The 27763-nt window shown below is 39.4% G+C and overlaps 2 protein-coding genes across 3 annotated transcripts; one reads left to right on the top strand and one right to left on the bottom strand.

The window, feature by feature from the left end:
- Window positions 1-12581: 12581 nt before the first annotated feature.
- LOC110931480 (uncharacterized mitochondrial protein AtMg00810-like) lies at window positions 12582-13493 on the top strand. The gene has a single exon (XM_035989242.1). It carries the CDS (start codon window positions 12582-12584, stop codon window positions 13491-13493), a length of 912 nt encoding a protein of 303 aa, XP_035845135.1.
- A 4521-nt stretch (window positions 13494-18014) lies between these two features.
- LOC110878230 (ion channel CASTOR) lies at window positions 18015-26630 on the bottom strand. 2 transcript variants are annotated; one of them, XM_022126501.2, is made up of 12 exons: window positions 26175-26630; window positions 24384-24455; window positions 23653-24261; window positions 22533-22715; window positions 22200-22259; window positions 21909-22112; window positions 21575-21823; window positions 20317-20415; window positions 19957-20151; window positions 18985-19077; window positions 18647-18913; window positions 18015-18398 (listed from the first exon to the last, which is right to left on the bottom strand). In XM_022126501.2, the coding sequence occupies exons 1-12, from the start codon at window positions 26613-26615 to the stop codon at window positions 18180-18182; spliced, it is 2691 nt and encodes an 896-aa protein (XP_021982193.1). In that variant the 5' UTR covers window positions 26616-26630; the 3' UTR covers window positions 18015-18179. The 2 variants fall into 2 exon arrangements, with proteins under 2 accessions (XP_021982193.1, XP_021982198.1); XM_022126506.2 differs by lacking the exon at window positions 20317-20415 and adding an exon at window positions 20475-20573 and having other exon boundaries at window positions 26175-26618.
- Window positions 26631-27763: the final 1133 nt, after the last annotated feature.

Raw genomic sequence — 27763 nt, 5'->3', positions numbered from 1 at the left:
AGTTTTCTGTCTAAGGCTAGAGTGTCCGTACAAATCCACATAATCGGACCAGTCACTCTTACCTGGGAACTCTTGGGGTGAGTGTTCACTTATAGGCGAGCATGTCTTCGCGATACACTAATTCTGACCCATTTACTTTGACTAGACATTTCATGTCGCTTGTTTGCTTTGCGATGCATAACCGCCATCTTTGCTTTTGTTAATTTTGCTTCATCTCATTCTCTTCATCCAATCATCTCACTCGTTTCATTTCATGTTTTTCTCTTCTAGAATGCCTCCTCTTCGCCACAACCAGATAGCTGCTGCCGAGCTGGCAGAAATTATTGCGCAGCAGATGGCTGCTCAATTCCCAAATCTCTTTGCTCAATGGAACCAGGCCAACAACAACAACAATGGTACATGCAAATACAAGGATTTTAACTCGGCTAAGCCACTCAAGTTTAGTGGTTCTGAGGGAGCAACTGGGCTTCTTCAGTGGTTCGAGAGCATCGAGAACACTTTCCGTCATGTGCAGTGTCCTGACAATCGCAAGGTCGAGTTTTCTTCGAGTGTGTTTCAGAAGAGGGCTCTTACATGGTGGAACGGGGCTATGAGAGATCAAGGTGCAGAAGTTGCTCTAGCTCAGACATGGGCTGAACTGAGAGCTCTTATGATTTGGGAGTTTTGTCCTCGTCATGAACAAAGAGCGTTGGAGAAAGAATTTGATGTTTTGAAGCAAGATAGTGGCGAGCACAGGGCTTATACTGATAGGTTTGAGGAGTTGAGTCTGCTTTGCCCGACTATGGTTACCCCACTCGATAAGGCTATCGAAAGGTACATCGACGGCCTGCCTGACTCGGTACAAGACATCCTTACTGGTAGCAACCCTACCACACTCCGTCAGGCGATCGAGTTATCAGCGACGTTGACTGAGTCGCAGATTCGAAAGAATAAATTACACAGGAAGGGTGACAAGGGCAAGAAGCAGTCGGCTGACAAGGAAGATAGCAAGAAAAGTCAAAACAAGAATGGAAAGGATTCTGGTTCATCAAAAAGGTCAAGGAAGCGTAAGGCTTTCCAAAACTATGCTGTCACTGCCCAAGCTAACCAGGCAGCTCCCAACCAGCCTCCAGCAAAGAAGCCCTATTCAGGAAGTGCACCTTTGTGCAATCAATGCAACAGTCACCATCAGCCGCAATATCAGTGCCGTTTCTGTACTAACTGTGGGAAGTCGGGTCATCTTGCCGATGTTTGTCAGTTTGCTCAGAATCGCGCAGTTCAGATCCCTGCTCAACAAGTTGCTCAGCAACAGGGTCAGGCTGCACGACCAAACTACCCACCAGGTGCTTGTTATAACTGTGGGGATCTGACCCACTACAGAAATCGGTGTCCAAGACTAGCCAACCAGAACCAGAATGCAAACCAGAATCAGGCTCAGGCTCGAGGTCGAGTCTTCAACATGAATGCACAAGAAGCACAAGCAGACAACGAAGTGGTGAATGGTACGTTCTTTATTAATAATCAGCCAGCATCTGTTCTTTTTGATTCGGGTGCCGACAAGAGTTTTGTGTCATTGTCTTTTGAGACAATGCTTCGCGTATCTAGAACAAAACTAAGTAAACCTTTGACAGTAGAGGTTGCCAGTGGTGAACCCGTTGTTCTTAATCATTTCAGTTTAGACATATAACATTTTATACAAATAACATACTTTTCATAAAACATTGTCCTACAAAACAACTTATCTTATTCAACTCATTTTACTAGGTTATTCATTTAACCTTACGTTTATCTATACATATCATCTGATATTATCGTTTTTCAAATGGTTTACAAAGCGAGACAAATTACAAGGTTCATGACTGACTGTTATTAAACATTTCTTTAAAACCCAAGTCATGAGTCCCACTTTCACAAAACCTATGTATCTCACAGGCATTTTTATGCTGACGTACCTACTTTCACATGTGTTTTCAGGAGCTGTTCCATAAGATGTTGATCACGATACTAGGGCGGACCTGTGCCTTAGAGATTAAAAGTGAAGATAGAACTAGTATAACTATGTTTTGAATTATGTACTTCCTTTTAAGACAATGTAACACCCGTGTTTGATAAATAAAATGTGACTTTAATTTCCATGGTTGTATAACAATTATCTGTCCACAACACTCCCCGACGTTTTCCGCCGCGGTTGCATGTTATACACGGTCGGGGTGTGACATCAAGTGTCTCGGCTTATTGTCAAGAATTGAAAGTTCTCGTAGACCAGCTTGCAAATGTAAACGCCCCTGTGGATAATGAACGGTTGGTACTTCAGCTTATTGCCGGTTTCAATGAATCGTATGAGGGCATCGCCACAATCTTACAGCAGCAAGAGCCCCTTCCGTCGTTCTATAAGGCACGTTCCAATCTTGTCCAAGTTGAAGCCCGGAAAGCCGAACAAGCACTCCAAGCATCCAAGACTGCCGGTACTGCCCTTGCCGCCGGAACATCCAAATCGCCTGCTTCCGATCATCGTACGGACGCCGCATCCGAACGTCACCGTGGTCGTGGTCGTGGCTCCCGAGGCCGTGGTCGCGGTCGGAATTCAGGTCGTGGTCACGCCCCATGGTTTCCTCCACATAGCGGATACTGGCAGCCACCATGGTCCAACAATTGGTCCTCACAGAATCATGTCCCACAAGCCCAACAACAGCCTTCTTGGGCCTGTCCCCCTTGCCCATATCCACATACAGGCCATCGACCGCAACAGCCCAATAATTCAGCCCAAGGCATACTTGGACCCAGGCCAAATCAAGCTTATCATGCTGCGTATGCTCCCACGGATATCGAACAAGCCCTCTACACCATGTCCCTGCAGCAACCTGATCCCATACCTTATATGGACACCGGGGCGACCACCAACATGACAAACGAGCAAGGTGATTTCCACACTTTTTCTAATAATTGCATTAACAAAAATATAATTGTTGGTAATGGCGATACCATACCAGTTCTTGGACAAGGCACCAAATACTTACCCAAGCCCTTCCCACCACTTATTCTAAAAAATGTCCTTTACTCATCTAATTGCTTAAAAACCCTGTGTCTGTTCGTCGATTTACCACTGACAATTCCGTATCTGTTGAATTTGATCCGTTTGGTTTTCTTGTGAAGGATCTCAAGACCCGGACCCCTATCCTCAGGTGCAACAGCAGCGGTGATCTATATCCACTCGTGCTCGGGTCCGCCGGTTCACCACCATCAGCCTTTGCAGCTATTTCCTCACAACTCTGGCATTAACGTCTTGGTCACCCAGGACAACAGTCTTTACATTCGTTAAAAACTTCATGTTCCATTGACTTTAATAAGTTAAAAAATAATGTATGCCAGTCTTGTGTTTTTGGTGAAAGTGTTAGATTGCCATTTCATTCTTCTACTTCTTGCACTTTACAACCATTTGACATGATTCATAGCGACCTATGGACTTCTCCCATTGTTAGCTCTGGGGGACATAGGTATTATATATTATTCTTAGACGACTTAACCGATTTTTTGTGGACATTTCCTCTCGCTAAAAAATCCCAAGTGTTTACCATTTTCACCAGTTTGCAAAACGAATAAAAACCCAATTTGAAGGAACCATAAAAACATTCCAATGCGACAATGGGAAGGAGTATGTAAATGCTTCTTTTCAACAGTTTTTCAACGCCAATGGAATGGTTTTCCGTCTTTCATGCCCTTACACCTCCTCACAAAACGGTAAAGCCGAACGAAAAATCCGCACAATAAATAACATGATCCGTACGTTACTAGCCCACGCTTCCTTACCAAACCATTTTTGGCATTACGCTCTCAAAACCGCCACTTACCTTTTAAACATTCTTCCTAACAAACCAACCAAGCCAAAAACCCCAACTGAACTCCTTTATCTCACCACCCCTACATTTGACCACCTACGTGTCTTCGGATGCCTCTGTTATCCTCTCACCCCGTCTACTTCCAAACATAAACTTGAAATTCGTTCTCAACCTTGTGTCATTTTAGGCTACCCTCCAACACACCGGGGGTACAAATTGTCACGGCCCCCGTACCCGGTTTGACCCGGTCCAGGAGCCGCGGGACAGAAAATCCCGTGGTATTTAGTTTTACAGCGGAAGTCTTAACAGGATCGTTTTAAATTTGAAAAATGCTCGAGTATTATTTATTTACACTTCGGGATAAACCCCGTAAATATCATAATTTCATTTTATTTTACAAACATGTTTATTTATTTATTTGAGCCACCACTTCAAGCTTGATAGTGCTCCGTAGCACGTGTACTTAATTTAGTAGGTCACCTGAAACATGTTGTAAAAAGGTTTTGTCAGCGGGGAAATACTGAGTGAATCATTCATTTTTGATAAAATGACACATAGTTATAAATTACAGCATAAGAGGGATTACTATGGCAGTATCTTATTTTATATCTGGCCTTGCCACCCGTGTGACGATGGTCATACCGCTATTGGGTCCAGTCACCCAATTAGCGACGTTTTGTCACTGTTAGGTCTTATTAGCCTAACCACTGTTAGGGCTTATTGCCTAACCGTGAGAAATTAGTAATGTGCACAATACCCCACTAGCCAGCGGTCAAGATAACCATGACTTAATCCCTGTAATTATAATATTTTGAAAATAATTTGAGGTATTGTAAAACAGTTGATAAAAAGAGAATGACTCACATTGCAGATTTATCGAGCAAGGTATAAGCCTACTGATTAGCCTTGATTAAACCTAATTTGATAATAATGCACACACAACGGGTTAGTAACTTAATACAACAGTTACGTCAATTCACGAGATTAAACCCTCACATCGATTAACAAGTGCGATACTTAATAATTCAATCGGATTCACAACGAATAACAGAGCATAGTCCGAATTCGAACAGTACTCAAATATTCAAGTCGAAATCACGACGAATAATCAAAGTAGAAGCTCAATTTGAGCAGCACTCGGACAATCGTTGGATAGTTATAATCGATCGGACGTTGAATCGTAATAGCGATCGAGTTATTACCCTGATTGCGGCAGCACTTCGTGACCCGTGTGTGTTTTAAGACTATACAGAGTATAACTCAGTGTGTAATTTGACTTTGAACGTCGTTTGAGCAGCATAAACCGACTGCCAATGTCTGCTATTTATACTAATTTTTGGGACAGGCTTACGGACCGTATGACTTCTTCCCTTACGGTCCGTAAGGGACACCTATTTATCATAGGTCGGCCACGGTTGGGACTAGCTATGCTGAATCAATGAAATCGACCAATCAGGACTAAACAACGTTTTATTTAGATAAACATCCAACAAGGGTTTGCCCCCCTTGAGTTTTAGGGGCCCTGATCCTGATTCCGATTGTTCTGAAAATTTTAGGGCTAATGCAGAATTACTTGGGTGTCTCAATTAGGGATTTCTTATTGACTAATTATCGTCCTAATGATCGATTTTAGTGACAGTTGTTACATCCTCCCCACATTGAGAAAAATCTCGTCCTCGAGATAGATGAGGGTATTTTTCCTCATTTCTGATTCTAGTTTTCACGTGTATTCTGGTCCTCTTTTAAATTCTGTTTGGCTTTGTCCAGCATTAGTTGTTTGTGCTTTGAGAAACTGGATCTTTCTATCTTTGTAATGGTTTCCCTACCATTTAAATTTTCCATTTACCTCTATATCTTGAAGAGATACTACCAGAGATTCGTCTGAGAGATATTTCTTGGGATTGGATACATGAAACACATCATGTACCTCTATTAATTCTTCTGGTAGTTGTAAATGATAAGCAACTAGTCTTATACGTTGGATTATAGGAATGGTTCTATGTACCTTGGACTTAGCTTTCCCTTCATACCGAACCTAATAACTCCTTTCCAAGGAGATACTTTTAATAGTATTTTGTTTCCAACTCGAACTCCAACGACTTTCGTCTAGTATCTGTATAACTCTTCTGGCGATCCTTAGCCGTTTCGTAGTGATACTAAATATCATAGCCGTAGTTACTTATGGATAAATTTTATGGCTCCTAATTCTAAATCTTGAGTGGTATAGCTTTCTTCATGTTTTTCCAATTGCCTTGATGCACACACAATTACCTTTTTGCGTTGCATTATCCTACCTCCAAATTTTTAGATTTGAAGCATCACCATATACTTTTAAAATCTTCTGTTCCTTCTGGTAAGGCTAGGATTGGGACATTTGTTAAATTATACTTTAAGATTCTAAAGGCTTCTTCTGGTTTAGATTCTTATTTAAACTTAATTGTTTTAGCTTAGTTAAGAATATATCTATCTGAGAAATGTCCTTAATAAACTACCTTTAGCATCTGGTTAAATCTACAAAATTCTTAATTTCCATTTAGGGATTGCGGAATTTTCCATTTAGTAATTTGCTGTTATCTTAGCAGAATCTAAGTGAATATCTTCATGATTTACCATATGACCTAAAAATTGTACTTCCTGCAGCCAGAATTCACACTTTGAGAATTTGGCATAAAGCTTTTCTTTTCTTAACAAGGTTAAGAGTGCATGCAGGTGTTCACAATGTTCTTTCTGACTTTTGGAATAAATGAGTATATCGTCAATGAATACGATTACAAATTTATCCAAGTATGGGTTACAGATTCTATTCATCATGTCCAAAAATGCGGCTGGAGCATTTGTTAATCCGAAGGGCATGACTGTAAACTCATAATGACCATACCTAGTTCTGAAAGCAGTTTTGGGTATGTCCTCCTCTTGCACTTTCAGCTGGTGATATCCGGAGCACAAATCTATTTTAGAAAAATACCTAGCTCCTTGCAATTGATCATAAAGATCATCAATCCTAGGTAACGGGTATTGATTCTTAATTGTAACCTTGTTCAATTCCCTAAAATCGATACACATTCTCATCGACCCATCTTTCTTTTCACAAACAACACTGGTGCATCCCAAGGGAATGAACTAGGTTGTATAAATCCTTTGCTTAGTAATTCATGTAATTGCTTTTTCAATTCTAGCATTTTAGTAGGTGCTAATTGATAAGGTGCCTTAGCTATTGGTGTAGTACCTGGAATTAGATGAATTCTAAACTCTACTTCCCTATCCGGTGGTAACCCAGGTAATTCTTCTGGAAAAATATCTTGGTATTCTGAAACTATAGGGATGTCCTGAAGTTCCTTACTTTTAGTGTTAATGATTACAGAAATCATATACATTGTTTCTTGTTTTCTTGAATGGCTAGCCACTTTCATTACTGAAATGAATTTTAATGGCTTTTGTGGCTTATCTTTGGTAATTATTACTAATTCTCCTGTGGGGGTCTGAATTTCTATGGAGTTCTTTATCATACAGGATTCGAGTATGATTGGCTACTAACCAATCTATTCCTAATACTACATCAAATCCGGCTAAATTTATTAGTAACAAGTTTTGCAGAAAATTTATATCCTAATTCTATCTTTGCTTCTCGCAAAATCTTATTTATTCTAACGGAATTCCCATCTGCCGTTTCAATTGTAAAAGTCTACCTAAGGTTGGTTAGGGGTAATTTAAGGGCTTGTCAGAATGAAGTATTTATAAAACTTTGGTTTGTACCAGAGTCAAATAATACTTGCATAAACGCTTGTGAACTAAAACGTACCAACTATGATGTCAGGAATTAGTTCAGCTTCCTGAGTGGTTAATTGAAAAGCTCTTGCGTTTTTCTTGGTAGTCCCTTCTGCAGGTTTCGTCTTTTCGTTTACTGGGTTGCCTAAGTTCGGACAGTTTGTTCTGAAATGTCCGGTTTCTCCACAATTATAGCAGGTTATTGCCTTCTTTTTCCTGCAATCCTCTTCTCGATGTCCTGGAATTTTGCAGTAATTGCAGCATCCTTTGCATTTTCCAAAATGCTTTCCTTTGCAGGTATTGCAAAATGGAATAGTGGAAAATCGTCCGGTTCCTCTTTTCCCGAAATCGCTACTATTACTCATATGGAATTCCTGGGAAATTTTCTGGGCTAAATTCTTCTTTCTATTTTCTTCTCGAGTGCGTACCAGTCCGTCAGTTAGAGTGTTGGCTATCTCTACTGCATCGTCAATCGTGCGGGGTCTCGCAGCTTTGACAATGTCACGAATCTCACTAATCAAACCCCAGATATAGCGAGAGATAAGTACCGGTTCTGGCGAAGCCAGAGTAGGTACAATTCTGGCATACTCAAAGAATTTTGAAGTATACCCTCGACAATCTACATCCACCATTCGGTGACTTAAAAACTTATTTGCCATTTGCTCTTTCTCATATTCGGGACAGAATTTTCTTTCTATTAATTGCTTAAATTCTTCCCAACTCATGGCATAGGCCACGTCACTTCCTTTAGCTTGTAACATTGTATTCCACCATTCTAACGCTTCTTCCTTGAAAAGATGTGAAGCGTACATAACCTTATCTTCCTCAACACATTTACTTATTCTGATCACTGCCTCGGTTTTCTCTAACCAACGCAGTGCCACAGTTGCCCCTTCATTGCCTACGAACTCTACAGATTTACAGGCAAGGAACCCCTTGTAAGTGCAACCAGGCGTTGCAGCTTTCCTTTTCTTAGGGAGCGGAGCTTGTCGTGGTTCCTCATCATGATTAACATAATCATTGCCTCCGTTTACGCTATTACTGAAGTTATCTTCAGAAATACGTTTGCTAGGAATGATTTGCTGTGGTTCTATTGGATTTTTAACAGCAGCAATGATTGCTGGAATAGCGTTGGCTATCCCTTGAGCTATCATTGTTGGAATAGTGTTGGCTATTCCTTGAGCAACGATATTCTCTATATCCTGCCTAGTCATATATTGATTCCCCGGTTGTTGTTCAGACTCATTAACTTCATTAACTGGTTCATTATTCACGTTTTCCATCTGATAACTAATTTATATATAAATAATTAGTTATAAAAAAATTGATTCAAAGTCACAAATAAGTGCACATAATCACGAATGTACAAACAAAATTATGATTTTCCAAAATTTCATTTGTACCATGTTTCTATATGCCCACGTTTTATTATTTATTTTACATATACTGATTTTACTATTATTATTATACGATCACAGTTCCATAATTCCCTATCTTTTGTCAGATGATATTCTAGTAATGGTATTCCCCCTCATCGTATTTCCAGGAAATCTGTCCTCCAATCTATTGGATCCTATTCCCAATGTCCATTAGTTCTTCACTTAAGGCGAAGTTCAGCTATATTCTCGTTACTTATTGGTGGATTTGGTAAAGGTTCTGAATTGAACTGAGGAAAAAGTTTATAGGGATGGTTTTGTAACTGTATTTCTTTAATCAACCATTCGTCTATTTGCGAGTGGATTGAAGGGTTTGGAATAGCCGGTTCTAAGTTCATTGGTAGTTGGGTTTCAAGAGAGTGAATAAAAATATGTTCATTAACAGGCTTAATAGTATTATAGCTTGCCATTATAAAATCTAACTCTTCCTGAGATGGTAACTTTTCAAATTGCCTAGAACTTTCCCCAATTTCTATTTCCTTAGGCTTGGGTTTCTTGAGAGGTAAAGCATCGAATTCTATAGGTTCCTCTATATTTGGTATATATCTATTGAAATCTCTGGAAATCTCTACTCTTACTGGTTAGAGATTCAAATTCTGAAGGACCTCAGACAAGTTACTCATACTGTATAGCAAAATACACATAATTACTAGGTTAAAATTTATAACAAATTTTTATAGAAATATTATTTCATGCTGGGTATCTACCAAAACTACTGAAAATTTAAAACACACTAGGTTTTATTTGTAAATTTTATGATCTCCCGAATAAGACTTCTAGACTGTAGATATTAAAAATACTAAAACTTACGTCAAATTATTTTTAAGAATTTGTATTACTTGCTACATTGACTAGCATATACAGATCTGTCCATGATTAGTCAGATAAAGCAGATAATCACATAATAGCAATTAATAAATTTAGTATTTCCTAAATACTTAATTGGCTTAAATCAGTGGCTTGATCAGTGGCTCTGATACCACCTTTTTCTGTCACGGCCCCCGTACCCGGTTTGACCCGGTCCAGGAGCCGCGGGACAGAAAATCCCGTGGTATTTAGTTTTACAGCAGAAGTCTTAACAGGATCGTTTTAAATTTGAAAAATGCTCGAGTATTATTTATTTACACTTCGGGATAAACCCCGTAAATATCATAATTTCATTTTATTTTACAAACATGTTTATTTATTTATTTGAGCCACCACTTCAAGCTTGATAGTGCTCCGTAGCACGTGTACTTAATTTAGTAGGTCACCTGAAACATGTGGTAAAAAGGTTTTGTCAGCGGGGAAATACTGGTGAATCATTCATTTTTGATAAAATGACACATAGTTATAAATTACAGCATAAGAGCGATTACTATGGCAGTATCTTATTTTATATCTGGCCTTGCCACCCGTGTGACGATGGTCATACCGCTATCGGGTCCAGTCACCCAATTAGCGACGTTTTGTCATTGTTAGGTCTTATTAGCCTAACCACTGTTAGGGCTTATTGCCTAACCGTGAGAAATTAGTAATGTGCACAATACCCCACTAGCCAGCTGTCAAGATAACCACGACTTAATCCCTGTAATATAATATTTTGAAAATAATTTGAGGTATTGTAAAACAGTTGATAAAAAGAGAATGACTCACATTGCAGATTTATCGAGCAAGGTATAAGCCTACTGATTAGCCTTGATTAAACCTAATTTGATAATAATGCACACACAACGGGTTAGTAACTTAATACAGCAGTTACGTCAATTCACGAAATTAAACCCTCACATCGATTAACAAGTGCGATACTTAATAATTCAATCGGATTCACAACGAATAACAGAGCATAGTCCGAATTCGAACAGTACTCAAATATTCAAGTCGAAATCACGACGAATAATCAAAGTAGAAGCTCAATTTGAGCAGCACTCGGACAATCGTTGGATAGTTATAATCGATCGGACGTTGAATCGTAATAGCGATCGAGTTATTACCCTGATTGCGGCAGCACTTCGTGACCCGTGTGTGTTTTAAGAGTATACAGAGTATAACTCAGTGTGTAATTCGACTTTGAACGTCGTTTGAGCAGCATAAACCGACTGCCAATGTCTGCTATTTATACTAATTTTTGGGACAGGCTTACGGACCGTAGGACTTCTTCCCTTACGGTCCGTAAGGGACACCTATTTATCATAGGTCGGCCACGGTTGGGACTAGCTATGCTGAATCAATGAAATCGACCAATCAGGACTAAACAACGTTTTATTTAGATAAACATCCAACTAGGGTTTGCCCCCCTTGAGTTTTAGGGGCCCTGATCCTGATTCCGATTGTTCTGAAAATTTTAGGGCTAATGCAGAATTACTTGGGTGTCTCAATTAGGGATTTCTTATTGACTAATTATCGTCCTAATGATCGATTTTAGTGACAGTTGTTACACAAATGCCTAAGCCTTATTACCCACCAAATCATCATCTGTCGTCATGTTGCGTTCGATGAAACCACTTTTCCCTACAAACAAACTCTCTCAAAACCACCTACTTACGATTTCCTCAACGACCACCTTAATCCTCTATTTTGGTCTCATATTCACCCAACATCCAACACCCACCCATCATGTACCTCACCTCCACCCACCCCTTCCTCACCGAGCCCTTCTGCAACACATATACCGAGCCTAGCACAGCCCCCTCACCTCTCCCAATCCCATCCCCACCTCCCGTTACGCGTGGCCCAACAACACCTATTGGGTCGGCCCAACCACACCCAGTCTCTCCTAATCCATCCCACCAAACACCGCAAACACACTCATCCCACCCTGCCGCTCCACCACCACCCCCTCCACCACCGACCACATGAACGATGCACACCCGCTCCATGAGCGACATTGTCAAACCGAAAAAGCACCTGAATCTACAAACTTCCGCCTCCACTAATACTATCACCCCCATTCCCAAAAAGCCATCCGATGCCTTGTCTATACCGGTATGGTACTCCGCCATGACTAACGAATATAATGCACTTGTTAAAAATAGTACGTGGGAATTAGTACCTCGTGAACCACATATGAACGTTATACAAAGCATGTGGCTATTTAAACACAAATTTAAATCAGATGGTACTTTGGAACGGTACAAGGCGCGTTTAGTGTGTGATGGGCGTACACAACAGGTAGGAATAGATTGCGGGGACACCTTCAGTCCGGTAGTAAAACCAGCCACGATTTGGACCGTTTTAACATTGGCCTTAGCAAACTCGTGGTCCGTACATCAACTGGACGTCACAAACGCTTTTCTCCACGGGAACATCCACGAGACCGTCTACATGCACTAGCCTATGGGTTTTCGAAACCGAGATTTTCCTAATCATGTTTGCTTACTCCGAAAATCTCTCTATGGGCTTAAGCAAGCACCGCGTGCTTGGTACCAGCGGACCGACTATGTCTTATCTTTGGGTTTTCACCACAGCAGATGTGATGCTTCTCTTTTCACTCTCCACAGTGGCCACGACGACACCGCTTTTCTACTCCTCTATGTTGATGACATTCTCCTTGTGACCTCTTCTGACCATCTTCGCAAAACAACTCATGGCCAAGCTTGCTTCTGAATTCGCCATGAAAGATCTCGGCCCTCTTAGCTACTTCTTGGGTATCTCGGTCACCAGGAACAAGAATAATATGTTCTTATCTCAACAGTCTTATGCCACTGACATTATTAAGCGTGCCAATATGCAGAATTGCAACCCGGTGTCCACCCCAGTCGACACTCATGCTAAACTAAGCGCCAACTCGGGTGAACCCTTCCATGATCCTACCCTATACAGGAGTCTAGCCGGAGCACTTCAATACTTGACATTCACACGACCGGATATCACCTATGCTGTGCAACAGATATGTATGCACATGCACGCTCCGAGGATCGACCACTGGAACGCCCTTAAACGAATTATCAGATACCTAAAGGGCACAGTTACATACGGCCTCACACTTGGACACAGCTCAGCCCCATCTTTACTTGCTTATACAGATGCAGACTGGGCCGGTTGCCCTGATACACGCAGATCCACCAGTAGCTACTGCATTTACTTTGGTGATAATCTCATCTCTTGGTCCTCGAAACGACAATCAACGGTTTCTAGATCCAGTGCAGAAGCAGAGTATCGTGGGGTCGCAAACGTAGTTGCCGAACTTTGTTGGTTACGAAACTTACTTCTTGAGCTTCATCACCCTCTGACACGTGCCACGCTGGTTTATTGTGACAATGTAAGCGCCATCTATCTCTCAGGAAACCCGGTTCAGCACCAACGGACGAAGCATATTGAACTCGATATTCACTTCGTCCGTGAACAGGTACAACGCGGTCAAGTCAGGATTCTCCATGTCCCCTCTCGATATCAGATTGCGGACATCTTCACGAAGGGGCTACCTCGTAATCTCTTTGAAAACTTCAGATCCAGTCTCCGCATCCGATCTCCTCCCGCTTCGACTGCGGGGGTATAATAGAGATCCCGATAATTATGTTGTAATTAACGTGTAATTAGCTGTCATTGGTTATTTCCTATTATATGTCACACATTGTATATTATATATAGTTTGGTAAATGAATGAGAAAGGGGAAAGGAAATCATATTCAATACAAGTGAATCTCGTAATTCTTTGGAATGTTGATATATATATATCAAATAGTGAATTACACATGCTCCTACATATCTAACTTAGTTGGATTCCTCGATTGAAATGGTGGGATCTCAGTTTTGGTCTATGTTGGTTTAGTTTATTACTTTACTAGTATGGTACAACCAAAAGAAAATTTCGTAAAAACCATAAAAATGTATATAGATGTCAGTATCATTATAGATAAAACTTTAAAGCATGAATTAAATTTGTAGAGATCTAACAACTGTCTTTTATTTTAAGTGTCATATTTTTTATAACCAATGCATGTTGAAACTCAAAACATCAAAAGAATGCTAGTTTAAAAGCAAGCTACAGTATCCATGATCAGTTAAGATATTTCTCATTTGAAATTCCTTATGTTTTTTTTTCACTTCAGTTTGGACTGTCGTGTTATTAAAGAATTAAAACTACAAGTAAAAATGCCTCGATCCTCTTTTGAGTTTTCAAAATAGAAATATTGAGGTTTTGAGTTTTTACATGTAACTACAAGTAAAAACACCTAGATCTACCAAGTGTTTACATGCTGACATTACAAAGGGTTAAGGTCAACATAGGCCATGCTAAATTAACTTTTATACAAGGAACATATGTTGGGCTGCATTGTCTATATATATTCAAAAAATTTATAAGTTTGAATAGAAGTTTTAAGGAATTAGTGTCTCATGTACAAATATATAAGTTTCACCAGTGCATTGTCTATATATATTCAAAAAATTTATATCAAAATTGGATCAAAGTCGAAGATCATATAGATGGACAACTCTTACACACGTGATAGCGTATTTGTGTACATGTTATATGGTTAGTTTATGTGGTCCATCAATTTTTTATGAGATTTGATAAAGTGCCCCATAAATGATTATTTGCAATGAAGTAATTAAGGGTGCGAATTCATAAGACATTTAATGAATTTGAAGGATCAAATATGAATTCCAGACACAACTACAAAAAATAAAGCCAAAAATTAAATCCAGAGCAAATTAAGGAAATCATAAATTAATTTGACCATCACTAACTACCATTCAACAAGTATAACTATTCTACCACGGCAACTAAATGCTTAGTCCCCTTTTAACACCCATCTTGCCATCGTTTCACCATCACACATGTTTTACAACCATCTCACTCGCCATATACTACTTTTAAACACACAACCACTATTTATACAAATAAATCTACTACCATTAAACAATTTAACTCAAATCCAAACCCTAATAGATGTTTTAGATATTCATCTCAACAAATCTACATCATAATATAAGCAAAGCGGGACCCATATCCAAGTTTGAGATGTAGAAAAAGAGAATACATGGAATGTCCAATATCAAAATAAATATGATAGTTGCCGATAACCTTGTGGTCCAGTGGTGGAAAGTGATTGAGTTCTCAAATAAGGCTCAGGTTCGATATCTATTAACTGCAAGTGAGGTGGTAAGGTTTACCCACCTTGGTGGGGTTCCTGACCGAGGTCACGAGTTCGAGCCTGACAATCGGGATTAAGTTTCCACAAGGTGCGAGAAAGGGCTCTGCACTGCACTCCCCCTCATTCGAACCCGGGTGGTTGTGCTTCCGATTAAAAGGGTTGAAGCACAGTTGATAGTGGGTTTCCAATCCATCTACATCTTTCAAAAAAAAATCAAAATAAATATGATAGCAATATTGATCCGATAAAAATGCCACAATTTAAATTTGTTATCCGGGTAAAAGATAGTCGGGTCAAGCCACTCAACCCCGACCACCTCAACCCCCATCCCCACCCACTTCTCTCTCTCACCTCATCCACACATCTCTCTCTGAATTCAGCAGCCATAAATATATATCTCAACAATTAAACAGAGGGTTACACTTCTCCGGCATCCATGGCTACCACGGCGACCTTTCTCTATCAGTCTTTCTCCACGCGCCGCCATGGAGATGCTTTGTTCTCTTCGCCGGTCATGGGTGTGAAGTTGAAGACCTGTAAGTCGAATGGCCGGTGGTAGTTGTCAAAAACCCATGGCTCCAGGTCCTTAACCCTTCTGGATAAAATCCCTAAGCCCCTATGATGACCTGCAAATCGACTAGCCGGCGGTGATTGTTTCAGGTGTGATTTGAAGATCTGAGATGAAGGTAAAAACCCCCCCTTGTTTCTGGTGAGATTTGCAGATCCTCGTTTTTCCGGTTGATTTCCGTTTGATATAATTATGTTTGAGTTGCGGCTTTGAATCTGTTAAATCAGAAAGCGATTTGCGATTAAACTCTACAGTCGCCGGAACAGAAGTGCTTATAAAATGCAATTAATGTATGTAAGTAAGTGAGTGTCGCCGGAAGAGATGATCAGCGGCGGTAACTGTCGCCGGAAAAGTTTGTTGGAGAGGGGTTTTAAAATTAGATTTATGTTGTTGGTGTAATGATATTGTTTTTATTATTAATCTAACGTGGTGTAATGAAATCTGGGGTGGTTGTGCCAGGGGTTTGATGGTGGTGATGGCGGCGGTGGATTTTTTTTTTTTTTTTTTTTTTTTTTTTGAACGACCAACATAAAAATCGCCGGGTACTCAGCACGCGACATCCATTGGTCGAAAGGTAGCCCACGGCAGCCCAACCTGCATGCACGGAGCCCCTAGCCCACCATGCCATCAGTTCTGGGGAAAACTAGACCCTGCACCCGCCCGAGGGCACGACAATGCAGAGCCGGTAAAACCCGGGTGGATCATGAATCAAACTCGAGACTATTCGGCCAGGAGTCTTTCCCTCATTTCCCCATAACCACTGAGCTATAAGCCCAGGGTTGCGTGATGGTGGTTTTTTAAAGGAGAGAGGGAGAGCGCGGGTACAAAAATTGTTTTATTTTTTATTTTTATATAGTTAGGTTGTCTCACTTATATAATATATACGTATTTAATTAATTTATTTTGTTTTACATTTGGATAAATCAGTCATTTCACACACCCACTTAATTGAAAAAAACTAATTCCCATTCGCTTCAGAGACTATCCGAGAACAAATTTGCCAAAGTTGGAGACTATAGCTGTAATTTTGAAAATGTAGGAACTAAATGTGAAATTAGAGCAAACCACATGGACTATTCGGGCACTTTATATCTATATAGCTTACCTTCACTTAGGGGTGTGCAAAAAACCGAATTAACCGAACCATAACCGAATTAACCGAAAAAACCGAACCGAAAAAACCGAACCAAATAAAAAACCGGTGGATCGGTTAATGGTTTTTTTGAAAACTGAATGTAACGAGTCGGTAATGGTTATCAATTTTTCCATACACACCATAACCGAACCGAACTGAACCGACATGTAATAAATCTTTGTAGGATTTAGGACTTTGCACCATATTTTTAATATTTAATGTTTTTTACTGAAGATTTTTAGTACTTGTTGGTTTTTCATATCATTTTTATTTGAATATTCAATAATAATTGGTATTAATATTATAGATTATATGTATTTTTTAATACTATGTAATATACTAATATATACAAATATGCAATAACAATTTATTTCATATTAAAAAAATTAAACTATTTTTAGCTAAGCTAAATACACAGTTAACCACTCATAACCGACCAGCTATAACTAGGGCTGTTCAATTTTATTCATGACCCGAATTCAAAGCCACCCGAACCAGAATTAGCGAATACTCGAAAAACCCGAACCCAAGAAACCCGAACCCGACCAACCCGAACTTTAAATGGTTCGGTTATTGGGTCATTTTTTCCAGGCAAAAAACCCGAACAACCCGACCCGAAAAATCTGAAACACAAAACCCGAAAAAAACCCGAACATTTATTGTTTTTTTCTTATAAAAGTGTTTAGATTTGGAGTCAACACTAAGTTTTGGGACTATTAAATATTATAATAGCATATTGTCAACTAATCTTTGAACTTTGATGACATTTTTAAAGTAACAATATAAATTTTGATGATATTTTGTAAAAAAAAAAAACATTTATTTTCATTTTACATCTAAACCCGAAAACCGAATAACCCAACCCAAACTAAGCCGAACCCGAATAACCCAAACCCGACTAACCCGAACTTTAAAATGGGTTGGTTATTGGGTCAATTTTTCCTAGAGAAAAACCAGAACAACCCGACCCGAAAAACCCGAAACCCGAAGAAAAAACCCGATGAACACCCCTAGCTATAACCATCAAAAACAAATAACCATAACCACCATAACCGATCGGTTATGGTTATGGTTTTTGGTCAAAACCGACCCATGCACACCACTAACAAGGAATGCAATATTCTATATATTAAGAGTTAAGACTATCCTGTAGAAAATGTTAAATGTAGAAAAAAAAAAATCACATAGGAATGGGGAGTGGTGTGGAAATGTAAAATGTGGTAAAACTGTAAAAGTGTATATGAATACGTAACAGAAATCTTTTCAAAAGAGAAAAGAATGTGCTATGGATATGTACAGTCAAGGGATGATTTCCATTCAGAAATTACAAAATCCCCATTCAAAAGTGGAAAAAAACAGTAATAAAAACCTTATAACTGGTTTTCACTCCTTCTCAGCTATTACAACAAAAACATCTTTTACTGACCACCTTCGTTTCTCCATTTTTCCAGGGGGGTTAATCACAGCTTTCTCAACATTCCCCGAACGGTACCCGATCACTATTTCTCTCCTTTGTCGAGCACGCAACAAAATCTCATAGAAACTCAGTTCTTCACCGTCCTCAAGATACAGATCCGCTTGCCTTATGTGCATCTCGTTCCCCTGCTTCACCATATACCAACCATTTAATATAAACTCAACATAAATATTAAAATAGCGTGTTAGTCAGAGTCCATTGGAGGCCAACATGTTAATAGTTGGGATTATTATAATCCAATATTCCTTAAAATAAACTTGTTGGATTATTTCTTCTAATAATGTGGATTTGGTTACGTAAAACTAGTGTTAAATGCATTCTACTCATTATAAGAAAACATATGATTATATCGAAATAATGATTAAAAAATTACCTCTTCGGCAAAAAGCTCCTCAAGGACATCGTTTATCTGGCGGTCCTCTGCAACCATTGCTAATGCCATACTAACAAGCTCATTTGAAAGAACATAATCACTTATTCTCGACATAGATAATAGGTTTTTAGTCCGCGGGTCGAGAATTTCACTAATTATTACTGATTTATCTGAAGCCTGTTGCATTTCCCCGATCCAAGAACCTTGTGAAAAGCTACCTTTCCGACCTTGAGAAGCCTTCGCTTCTCTGTATGGAAGACGCTTAGCCTGCAAAACAAACTTATTTAATCCATTTCGTTTTTAGTTAATTTTATTTATTTAGCTCGTTGCCAAAGTACCTGGATATCGCGTATTAATAACAATGTAGCGAGAGATCTAGAATCCGCTTGTATTGCTGAATCTTCTACTGATTCATCGGCCAGAATCAAAATCTATGAGAACCATGATCACCATCAGAGTTCATGCAAAAAATAAAAGAGTGAATTTCAAGGATTGTCCTTTATCTTTATACTCATTTTCAGGCGCTGTCCTTTATGTTCAAAATTGACGAGTTTTGTCCTTTATGTTTTCAAAGGTAAGTTCAACAAGAGATTTACAGCTCAAAGCTTCTTCAACCTTTGAATTGACAAAAATGTCCTCATATGCGAAGCACGTGACCAAATTTAACTGAAAAAACTAACTGGGTTAGGCCTAAAGGACAAAACGTGAATGATATGAAAACATAAAGGACAAAACTCGTCAATTCTGAACATAAAGGACAGCGCCTGAAAATGGGTATAAAGATAAAGGACAATCCTTGAAATGGGACAAACTATCTACACACCAAGTGTGTAGATAGTCACCATTAAAAGGTGTTTTTTGTCCTTACATGCACACCCTGCAGTGTCGAACTGTGACCAAAACGCGGCGTTTTGGTCCGGTTAACCAGACAAAGACTGACGGGTGTCTGACGGGTCTGTTGTCCGAACCAAAACGCCGAGCTTTGGCCGCGTTTTGGTCCTGTCAACCAGATCGGGTGTCAGTCTTTTGTCTGGTTGACAGGACCAAAACACGGCCGAAGCTCGGCGTTTTGGTCCGGTCAACAGACCCGTCAGACACCCGTCAATCTTTGTCTGGTTAACCGGACCAAAACGCCGCGTTTTAGCCACAGTTCGACACTGCAGGGTGTGCATGTAAGGACAAAAAACACCTTTTTTGGTGTGTAGATAGTGAAATGGGTGTGTAGATAGGTACACCCCCTTGAAATTCACTCAAAATAAAATGAAAATAAGTATCTAATGTGATGTACATTCAAATAGACTTCTACTCACCGAATCAAAAGATTCCAATGGAAGGCTTTCCAGGTGTCGACGTATAACAGCATTCCCTTCACGATGAACCAGCGTTATATTCATCAATCTCTCAATGTCTAAACCACCGTCAATGAGCTTTTGTTCCCTCACACCTTCAATGACTTCATTAAACATCCATAACTCCGAACCGGGTGCTAAAAACGCATCCAGCACCTAATATATGCACCAAACACAAAAGCGTTCAAAGCAAACTTATAAAAAAGATGATAAACAAAGCACACGCGTATTTTCGAATCCGTTGTTTGTCCTGTTAGGGATAAACGGTAACTGCCACTTGTAAGGTAGTGGGACCCATCAGATTCCTTGTGATTGATTTACCGTAATCATATCTTCAATGTCACGGCGCCAACCACAGAGAAGTATCTTTTCGAGAGAATTTGGAACGAATAATGCTTTAGGTAGGTTTCCTCTCCAGACCTGCAGCATTAAGGCGGAGAAAAAAGAAGATATTAGGGGTTTTACACGACAGAACTCACCACAATCATATCATCAATGTCCCGCCTCCATCCACAAAGTAGAATCTTCTGGGGCTTTCTTGACGGTCGGGATATGTGTACGAATGGTGCTTCTTTCACCTGATGACCAAATTTATTATACACTTATGTAAGTTTTATCATCTTATTCCCCACACTCGCTTCAATCCCATGGTGGGGCCCACCTCAACGTGCATAAAGTAACAACATTCTGTTTGAAAGGAAGAACGAAATGGACAGAGGCGGGGGCTAGGCTACTTCTTAATGTACTAGGAAACGCCTGCTTAGAACTACTAGACATCTACAACATTTGGTTCGAGCTTTGTTTTCAAAGCTCGATCTCAGCTCGTTGGTACTTTCTCAAGCGCGAGCTCTGCTCGGCTCGTTTATTATCTACTAATTAATATATTAAATAAAAATAATATAAATAATATTAATAGACTCGTTTAGGCTCGCGAGCTCGACAAGTGAAGCTCGGGTTCGGGCTTGGCTCGTAAACAAGTTTAAATAAGCTCGGCTCGGCTCGTTTAGTAGACAACTTTAAATAAGGGGTAAATGTTACTATTATTTATTAATAAAAACTAATATTACACTAACGCTCGAGGAGCCTGAGGAGCCTAACGAGCTTCACATGCCAGGCTCGAGCTCGGGCTCGATAAATAAACAAGCTTTATTTTAGGCTCAAGCTTGGCTCGGGCTCGATAAGGCTCGGCTCGTTTCGAGCTTTTTCTCAGGCCGATCTCGAGCGGCTCGTTTGCACCCCTATTTTGAATGCATAAAACCTCTAAAATCATTCATTTCAAAAAGTTAAATTATTACATAAAGTATGTTAATTTTTGTGATAATATTTGACAAAAGTATTTTATACAAAAGGCAAAAAAGAAAAGAAAAAAGTATTCCGGGTTAACTGATGAGCTATGGGCCTATGCTGCATAAGACGGTGGGTGGCTAACCATATTAATAATTTTCCCTTTTTACCCTTTAATCGGAAAGAGGGGACATTGAAACACATACTTTTCATTAGATGATACAAAATTTCAAAAACCGAGTTACTATACGGGAAATAAAATACTAATTATCTTGTTTGAAGTAAAGAAAATCACCGTTGGTAATGGTACAGGAGCATACGTATCGTCATCCTCTGCTATAACAAGAACTTCATCACCTTCTTGTAGAACATACGATTCATCCGGATTAAGAATAATTTTCCCGTTACAAGAGGCTGACTTCACTCCACAAGGAATCGCGTCCGGAAAGCTAATCAACACATCCTCAAACTGCATACCGTCTAATTGCGGCCATCGTTTAATGTAGAACTCGCAATTCTCGAACCCGAGAATATCTTCCCATACCTGTACAACTCATAGAGATGGTTATAACTTATAACATAATAAATCTAATATACTAAAAGATCTACGAGAAAGATAAAATATATACTTGTGCAAGGCCAGGCTGTCTAGCACACTGAATCATTAAACGACCAATTACATCATGTGCCACAACGGTTTCAACAAGATCCCCACCTACAAGTTTTACAAGGACCTCATTGTCGAGATCGCCGAGTTCTACCACAATGTGTCCTCGAAGTCCGTCCTTAACTCCAGTTAGGCTTAACACTGTTCTCAAAGCTCTTGCATCACTCTGCGTTGGAACATATTTCTAGGAATTAAGGGTCATTTATGCATAATAAAATAGATTATACATGTTATATACTTATATATTTATAACCTGGTCAGCATTTCCATCTTCGGCTAGAACGATTATTGCACGCGCCTTTGAAACAGATACCTATGAAGAATTATAAACAGTGATGACTAAGTCCAGTGGCGAAGCTTGAGATTTCCGATTGGTGGGTCGAAAACGTATATACCCAAAAATTTCTATAAAACCGGGAGTCAAAAACGTGTATACCCAAAAATTTCTATACGAAAACTACATACTTTCCACTACTGAGCGAAAAGTTCGGGGGGTCGGTCGCCCCCTCCCGCCCCCACTATGCTACGCCCGTGACTAAGTCTAAAGAAATATTGATTTTTCAAACACCGAATAATGGTTATTTACCTTTTTTAAGTCGGCCAATATTAGAGGGCTTCCACTTCTACAAATTACAGATGTTTGTCTAAAGTCGAATTCCATTTTAGCAATGTCAAGTTCCATCTCTTCTTTGTCTCGTTCAGCCATCACTACCACGATCCCTCCACCCATACTCTCGTTTGCTATAGCAAGTTGATTTAATAGTGATCCCTGAGTCCATTACATCATTAGCAGATAGAAATATTTGAGGTTTTTTATACCAACTCACGAGACCCCACCATTACCCTACTAACGAATGAGAACAGGTAAAACGCAGCTTGCGCTGGGCAGTTGCCCTTCAGCAGGGGGGGGGGGGGTAAAGGCGGAAAACCAGCAAAAGCCGAAACTTGCACCTGAGACTCTGCTAGAGGGACTCAAGCGCTTACCACTGCACGACCCCCTTAAAGGTTGAAACATTTAAGGTTTGTAACTAAAGTACACGGATGGTCCGTGTGGTGTACCAAAAATTTTGGATTTGGTCCCTAGCTTTTCAAAAGTACACGGATGATCCCTGTGGTTTGCACTTTGTAACGCATTTAGTCCCCAACCAACAAATCTAAAGGTTTCCGTAAGTCCAAGTTAGAGGCTAAACGCGTTACGAAGTGCGAACCACAGGGACTGTCCATGTACTTTTGGCAAAGTTGGGGGACTAATTGCGTTATAAAGTGCAAACCACAGGACCATCCATGTACCTTTGGAAAGCTAGGGACTAGATGCAAAATTTTGGTAAACCTATTAGGGACCATCCGTGTACTTCACTCTTGTAACTATTATAATACAAAAAAGAGTAAATTACGTTTTTGGCCCCTGTGGTTATATCACTTTTACTATATTAGCCCAAAATAAGAATTTTTAACATATCTGCCCCCATGGTCTCTATAACTAACCATTTTGGCCCCCAAGTCTAGAGATCATGGGGGCCAAAATGGTTAGTTATAGAGACCATGGGGGCAGATATGTTAAAAATTCTTATTTTGGGCTAATATAGTAAAAGTGATATAACCACAGGGGCCAAAAACGTAATTTACTCTACAAAAAATGTAAAAAGAATGCAACACACTCATTACAAAGGGAAGTTATCTTTTAACATTATAACATAGTAACTCACCAATTTATCACTCCAACCGAGAATAAGCGTGTGGTCTTTCTTAACCACCTCACTTCTTCCTTTCCTCAACGAATCAAACTTCTCCGAAATTGCATCGGTAACAAGTCCAAGCATCATTGCAAATATAAGCATCCCACCAAAACTTATCGAAACCGACACTAACCTAGGACCAACTCCCTCAGAGTTAGCATGGTTCCCTGAATCAGCAACGTAAGTCCACGATAACCACATACAATCTGCCAAACTATCATCGGTAACACCAAAAAGCGCCAACCCACCAACACCTATAAGAAGGAGAGTCGCAACCAGCAACGCCAATGGCTTTGAATATGGGCGTACTGATAAAAACACGTCAACCTTGTAAGCTATCCGCTTATTTAACGATGCTTCTTCCTTTAAATTATCCGGTGATCTCGACTTTGATATGTATTCCACATACTTGAGAAAGAGAAAAGGAATAGAGAGAATTGTAACCGAGATGATCAACGATATACTTTTCAATCTTTTATTGGGAATTTCGACATTTTCTTCGGAATCTAGATCATCGAAATCTATTGGTTGTAGTAAGTTGCAGGCCTGTAATCTCCCATTGAGCTTTGTAATCTGGGCCTGCATATTATTTGAAATATGACTGTTTATTTAATTCTACATGAACATTGCATTAGTGAAGTCCTATGTTTGACCTCAAAAGTCAAAAGTCAAAATGCTCCATCTGATATAATTATTATTACCTGAAGATCATTGGTTTGATTATGTAAAGAAATATTCTTGTGCACCAAAGAAGAAAAAGTCATTATCAAAACCTGCACCACACAACAAACACATTACACAACTTTGATATTTTCATCTAATTCTTCTATATAGAATCTAGATCAAATACATATAGATTTAGGGGCTGTTTGACAACTTCTGAATGGTTAAGTGCTGAACCAGTAAGAGGTCTGAACCATTAAGAGCCATTATAATGCTTAACCCTTCCGAGGCAAATGTCTGATCAGTTCAGATTAGAGGTCTTAACCATTCAGACTATGTATAATACTTAACCATTCAGAGGCAAATGTCTGAACCATTCAGACATCTGCTCACGAAGCAACAGTCGGAACCATTAAGTGCTGAACCAGTAAGAGATCTGAACCATTAAGAGCCTCATTAAGAGGTAAACAAACAACACCTTAGTCTGCTAGGTGTAAAAAAACTATACTAACAAGTAAAAAAATATTACTCTACAGCTTTTATACTAGTTTAACCTACAGTAACTATTACTCTTCATTTTTTAATTATAAATTTATAATTACTCTAGTTCAAAACTCTACCGTAATAATAATTAGAGTAAAGATCCCGCATAAATACAGTTATCATACAAAGCGTACAAATGGCATGGAAAAGTAAAAGAGGGTGGTGGCATTTTCGTAATTATTCTATTAGTAGAGTAATACAAGTGATCTTTTGTCTAGTAAAAAAGAGTGGTGACATTTTCGTAATTATGCACTTGTAGAGACTAGTAGAGTTATTATCAAAATTACTTTACAAGTGCATCATAAAACTCAAAATTACTCTACAAAGTGCATCATAATGACTCTAGTTCATCAAAATAACATAACCCACACAGTTACTCTACAATTAACGCCCCGCTTGCGGTATGCACATATAATGTATATATGTGTGGGCGCTCGGGGGGCAAAAGTGAAAGTGCACTAATTTTAACGTTATTTTACTAATTTCGTGAAAATAACGTTAAAAGAGGAGGATGGTTAATCATGCATCATGTGGTGGCGTTGATAGCCGAAAGACAAGGGGGTACATGCATTAATCGGCAGTTGTCTCAATTGCTGAGTGTTATGTGCCTTATGTCCAAGGCTTGATGCAAAACTACTATCGAGCAGGGAGTCTCACTGGAAGCAGCCTCTCTATTCCTAGTTCCTACGGGGTAGAGGTAAGGCTGTCTACATCTTACCCTCCTCAGACCCTACCTTAGCTTTGCTATTGGTGGGATTTACTGAGTATGATGATGATGATGATGATGATGATGAATTACTCTACAAGTTCATCAAACAACATACAATTCAAAATTAATCTACAAGTGCATCATAATTACTGTACTAGTTTATCAAAAAATTAAAAGAGACACGTTTACTCTACAAGTTCATCAAACAACAAAAAATTCAAAATTACTCTTCTACAAGTGCATCATAATTACTAGACTTAGGATAATTACTCTACTAATATAATAATTACGAAAAATATCACCTGTCTTTTTTTTATTTTCCACGCGAGATAACTGTATTTGTATTTGATCTTTTGTCATAATAATTACCAGTTGTTTTTACCTTATGTTAATTTCACTTCCCACCAAACTAAAATAACAGGTTAATTTCACTTGTACAGCATCCCACCGAATTACTGTACCATAACTGTATTTGTAGTAATTACTAGTAACAGGTTAATTTCACTTGTGCAGCATCCTACCGAATTAAAATAACAAACAATTGTATACAATTAATTAAAAAAGATAACTTACTAACCGCCACTAAAAACGGCATCTGCCACCGGAACTTCAACCGGCCACCGGAAAACTCCTTAAACTTATTCAAACTCAAATTTTTATCATCAGAAACGTCACATTTTTGATGCGGAAGTGAAGAAGAAACAGCCGCTTCCGGGGTAGGAGACCGTTGGTAATGTCGAGAGAAATTGGTACGGCGTCTGAATCCTGCATATTTGAGATCACGATGAGACGATGATGGCGATGGTGATGGTGATGGTGATGAAGTGGTGTGTAACGGTGAGGTGGAGTGTTTGGGGTAGGTGGAGAATCTTCTGGTGGGGGGTTTGTGGAGGTGGTGGCGATGGGAGGGGGTGGGGGTGTGGTGGATGAAGGAGGGAGATGGGGCCGGGAAGAACCAGTCACGGCTGACGGACGGTGGCGATGCTGAGGGTGATGGTGATGGCTCCCGTGAGTCCATCGGTGAGGTTCCATTGTTGTCTGTGATGTCAATGTTATATTTGTTCAAGTCAACGATAAAGTGGCCTGCTTTTTTATTATTATTTTTCTTATGAATTGTTTTATATTAAAAAAGACAAAATTACATATTATTAGTAGGGGTGTTCATGAGCCGAACCGAACTGAACCGAACCGAACGGAGGTCTGCTCGTACTCGGTTCGGTTTGAAACCAAGCCGCTCGGTTCGGATTTAGGAAATCGAGCGAAAATCTTATGCTCGTGCTCGGTTTGGTTTAGAACCGAGCCGTACGGTTCGGTTCGCTTTTGCTCAGTTTTATTTAGCATTCCTACACAGCCATTCATTCACAAAAATTCACCAACTTATATGTCTCACACACACTTTAACAATTTAACAAAATACAAACATAAAAAGTCCCACAAAAATAAACACAAAATGTCATCCAAACGTTTAATGTTTAAGAACAACTAAAATGCAAAATAACTTCAAAAACACGCGTTGAAGTCATTCTAAACATCTTCAATCAAAAATTGAATTCAAAACATAAAACTTGATACAGTATTCAAACCCGTTTTGATTGACCGGCGGACGGTGATGCTTGCGAACAAGGGATCTGGATGGATGTCGGCTGGTGACTTGAGAGTTGAGAGAGATAAGGGTTTTCTTTCTCTTTTTTTTTTTTGAAATGAAGATATGAAGATATGCTAGGGGTTGGATATGTTTCATGTTTATTATATTTAATAAATATAATAATATATATAATAATAAAAATAAATTCGATCGAAACCGAACGAGCGACGAGCGAGCGTACCTATGCTCGTGCTCGGTTCGTTTTTAGACTGAACCGAGCTGCTCGGCTCGGTTTTAACCGAGCAAGGAATCGAACGAGCAAATATCCGAACTTTTTCGAACGGTCGTCGAACGATCTTTGAGTGCCGAGCAGTTTGGACACCCCTAATTATTAGTATCCAAGATTGAACCATATACTTCAGAGTTTAAAAAGTGTAATTTCCAAACGGGAATCAATCTTTCACAATGTTCTAAAAACCGGTTTTTAAGTCATACCGGGTTGTGCTCTAAAATGGTTCAATCGGTTGAACCGGGTTGTATCGGACGGTTAAACCGGATTACTAGTTAACCCTATAAATTCC

Source organism: Helianthus annuus, chromosome 1, assembly GCF_002127325.2.
Source record: "Helianthus annuus cultivar XRQ/B chromosome 1, HanXRQr2.0-SUNRISE, whole genome shotgun sequence".
Taxonomy (NCBI): Eukaryota; Viridiplantae; Streptophyta; class Magnoliopsida; order Asterales; family Asteraceae; genus Helianthus; species Helianthus annuus.
The sequence above is the reverse complement of the archived record's forward strand: the minus strand, read 5'-3'. Positions and strand labels throughout refer to the sequence as shown.

What these genes read in the sequence shown, in the direction of transcription:
- LOC110878230 (XM_022126501.2), bottom strand. Translation starts at nt 26,615, where the DNA reads ATGGACTCACGGGAGCCATCACCATCACCCTCAGCATCGCCACCGTCC. An exon ending in ATCAAACCAATGATCTTCAG is followed by an intron (nt 24,262 to 24,383) that starts GTAATAATAATT and finishes AATAATATGCAG; the next exon opens with GCCCAGATTACAAAGCTCAA. An exon ending in TATTGGCCGACTTAAAAAAG is followed by an intron (nt 22,260 to 22,532) that starts GTAAATAACCAT and finishes AATTCTTCATAG; the next exon opens with GTATCTGTTTCAAAGGCGCG.
- LOC110931480 (XM_035989242.1), top strand. Translation starts at nt 12,582, where the DNA reads ATGGCCAAGCTTGCTTCTGAATTCGCCATGAAAGATCTCGGCCCTCTT.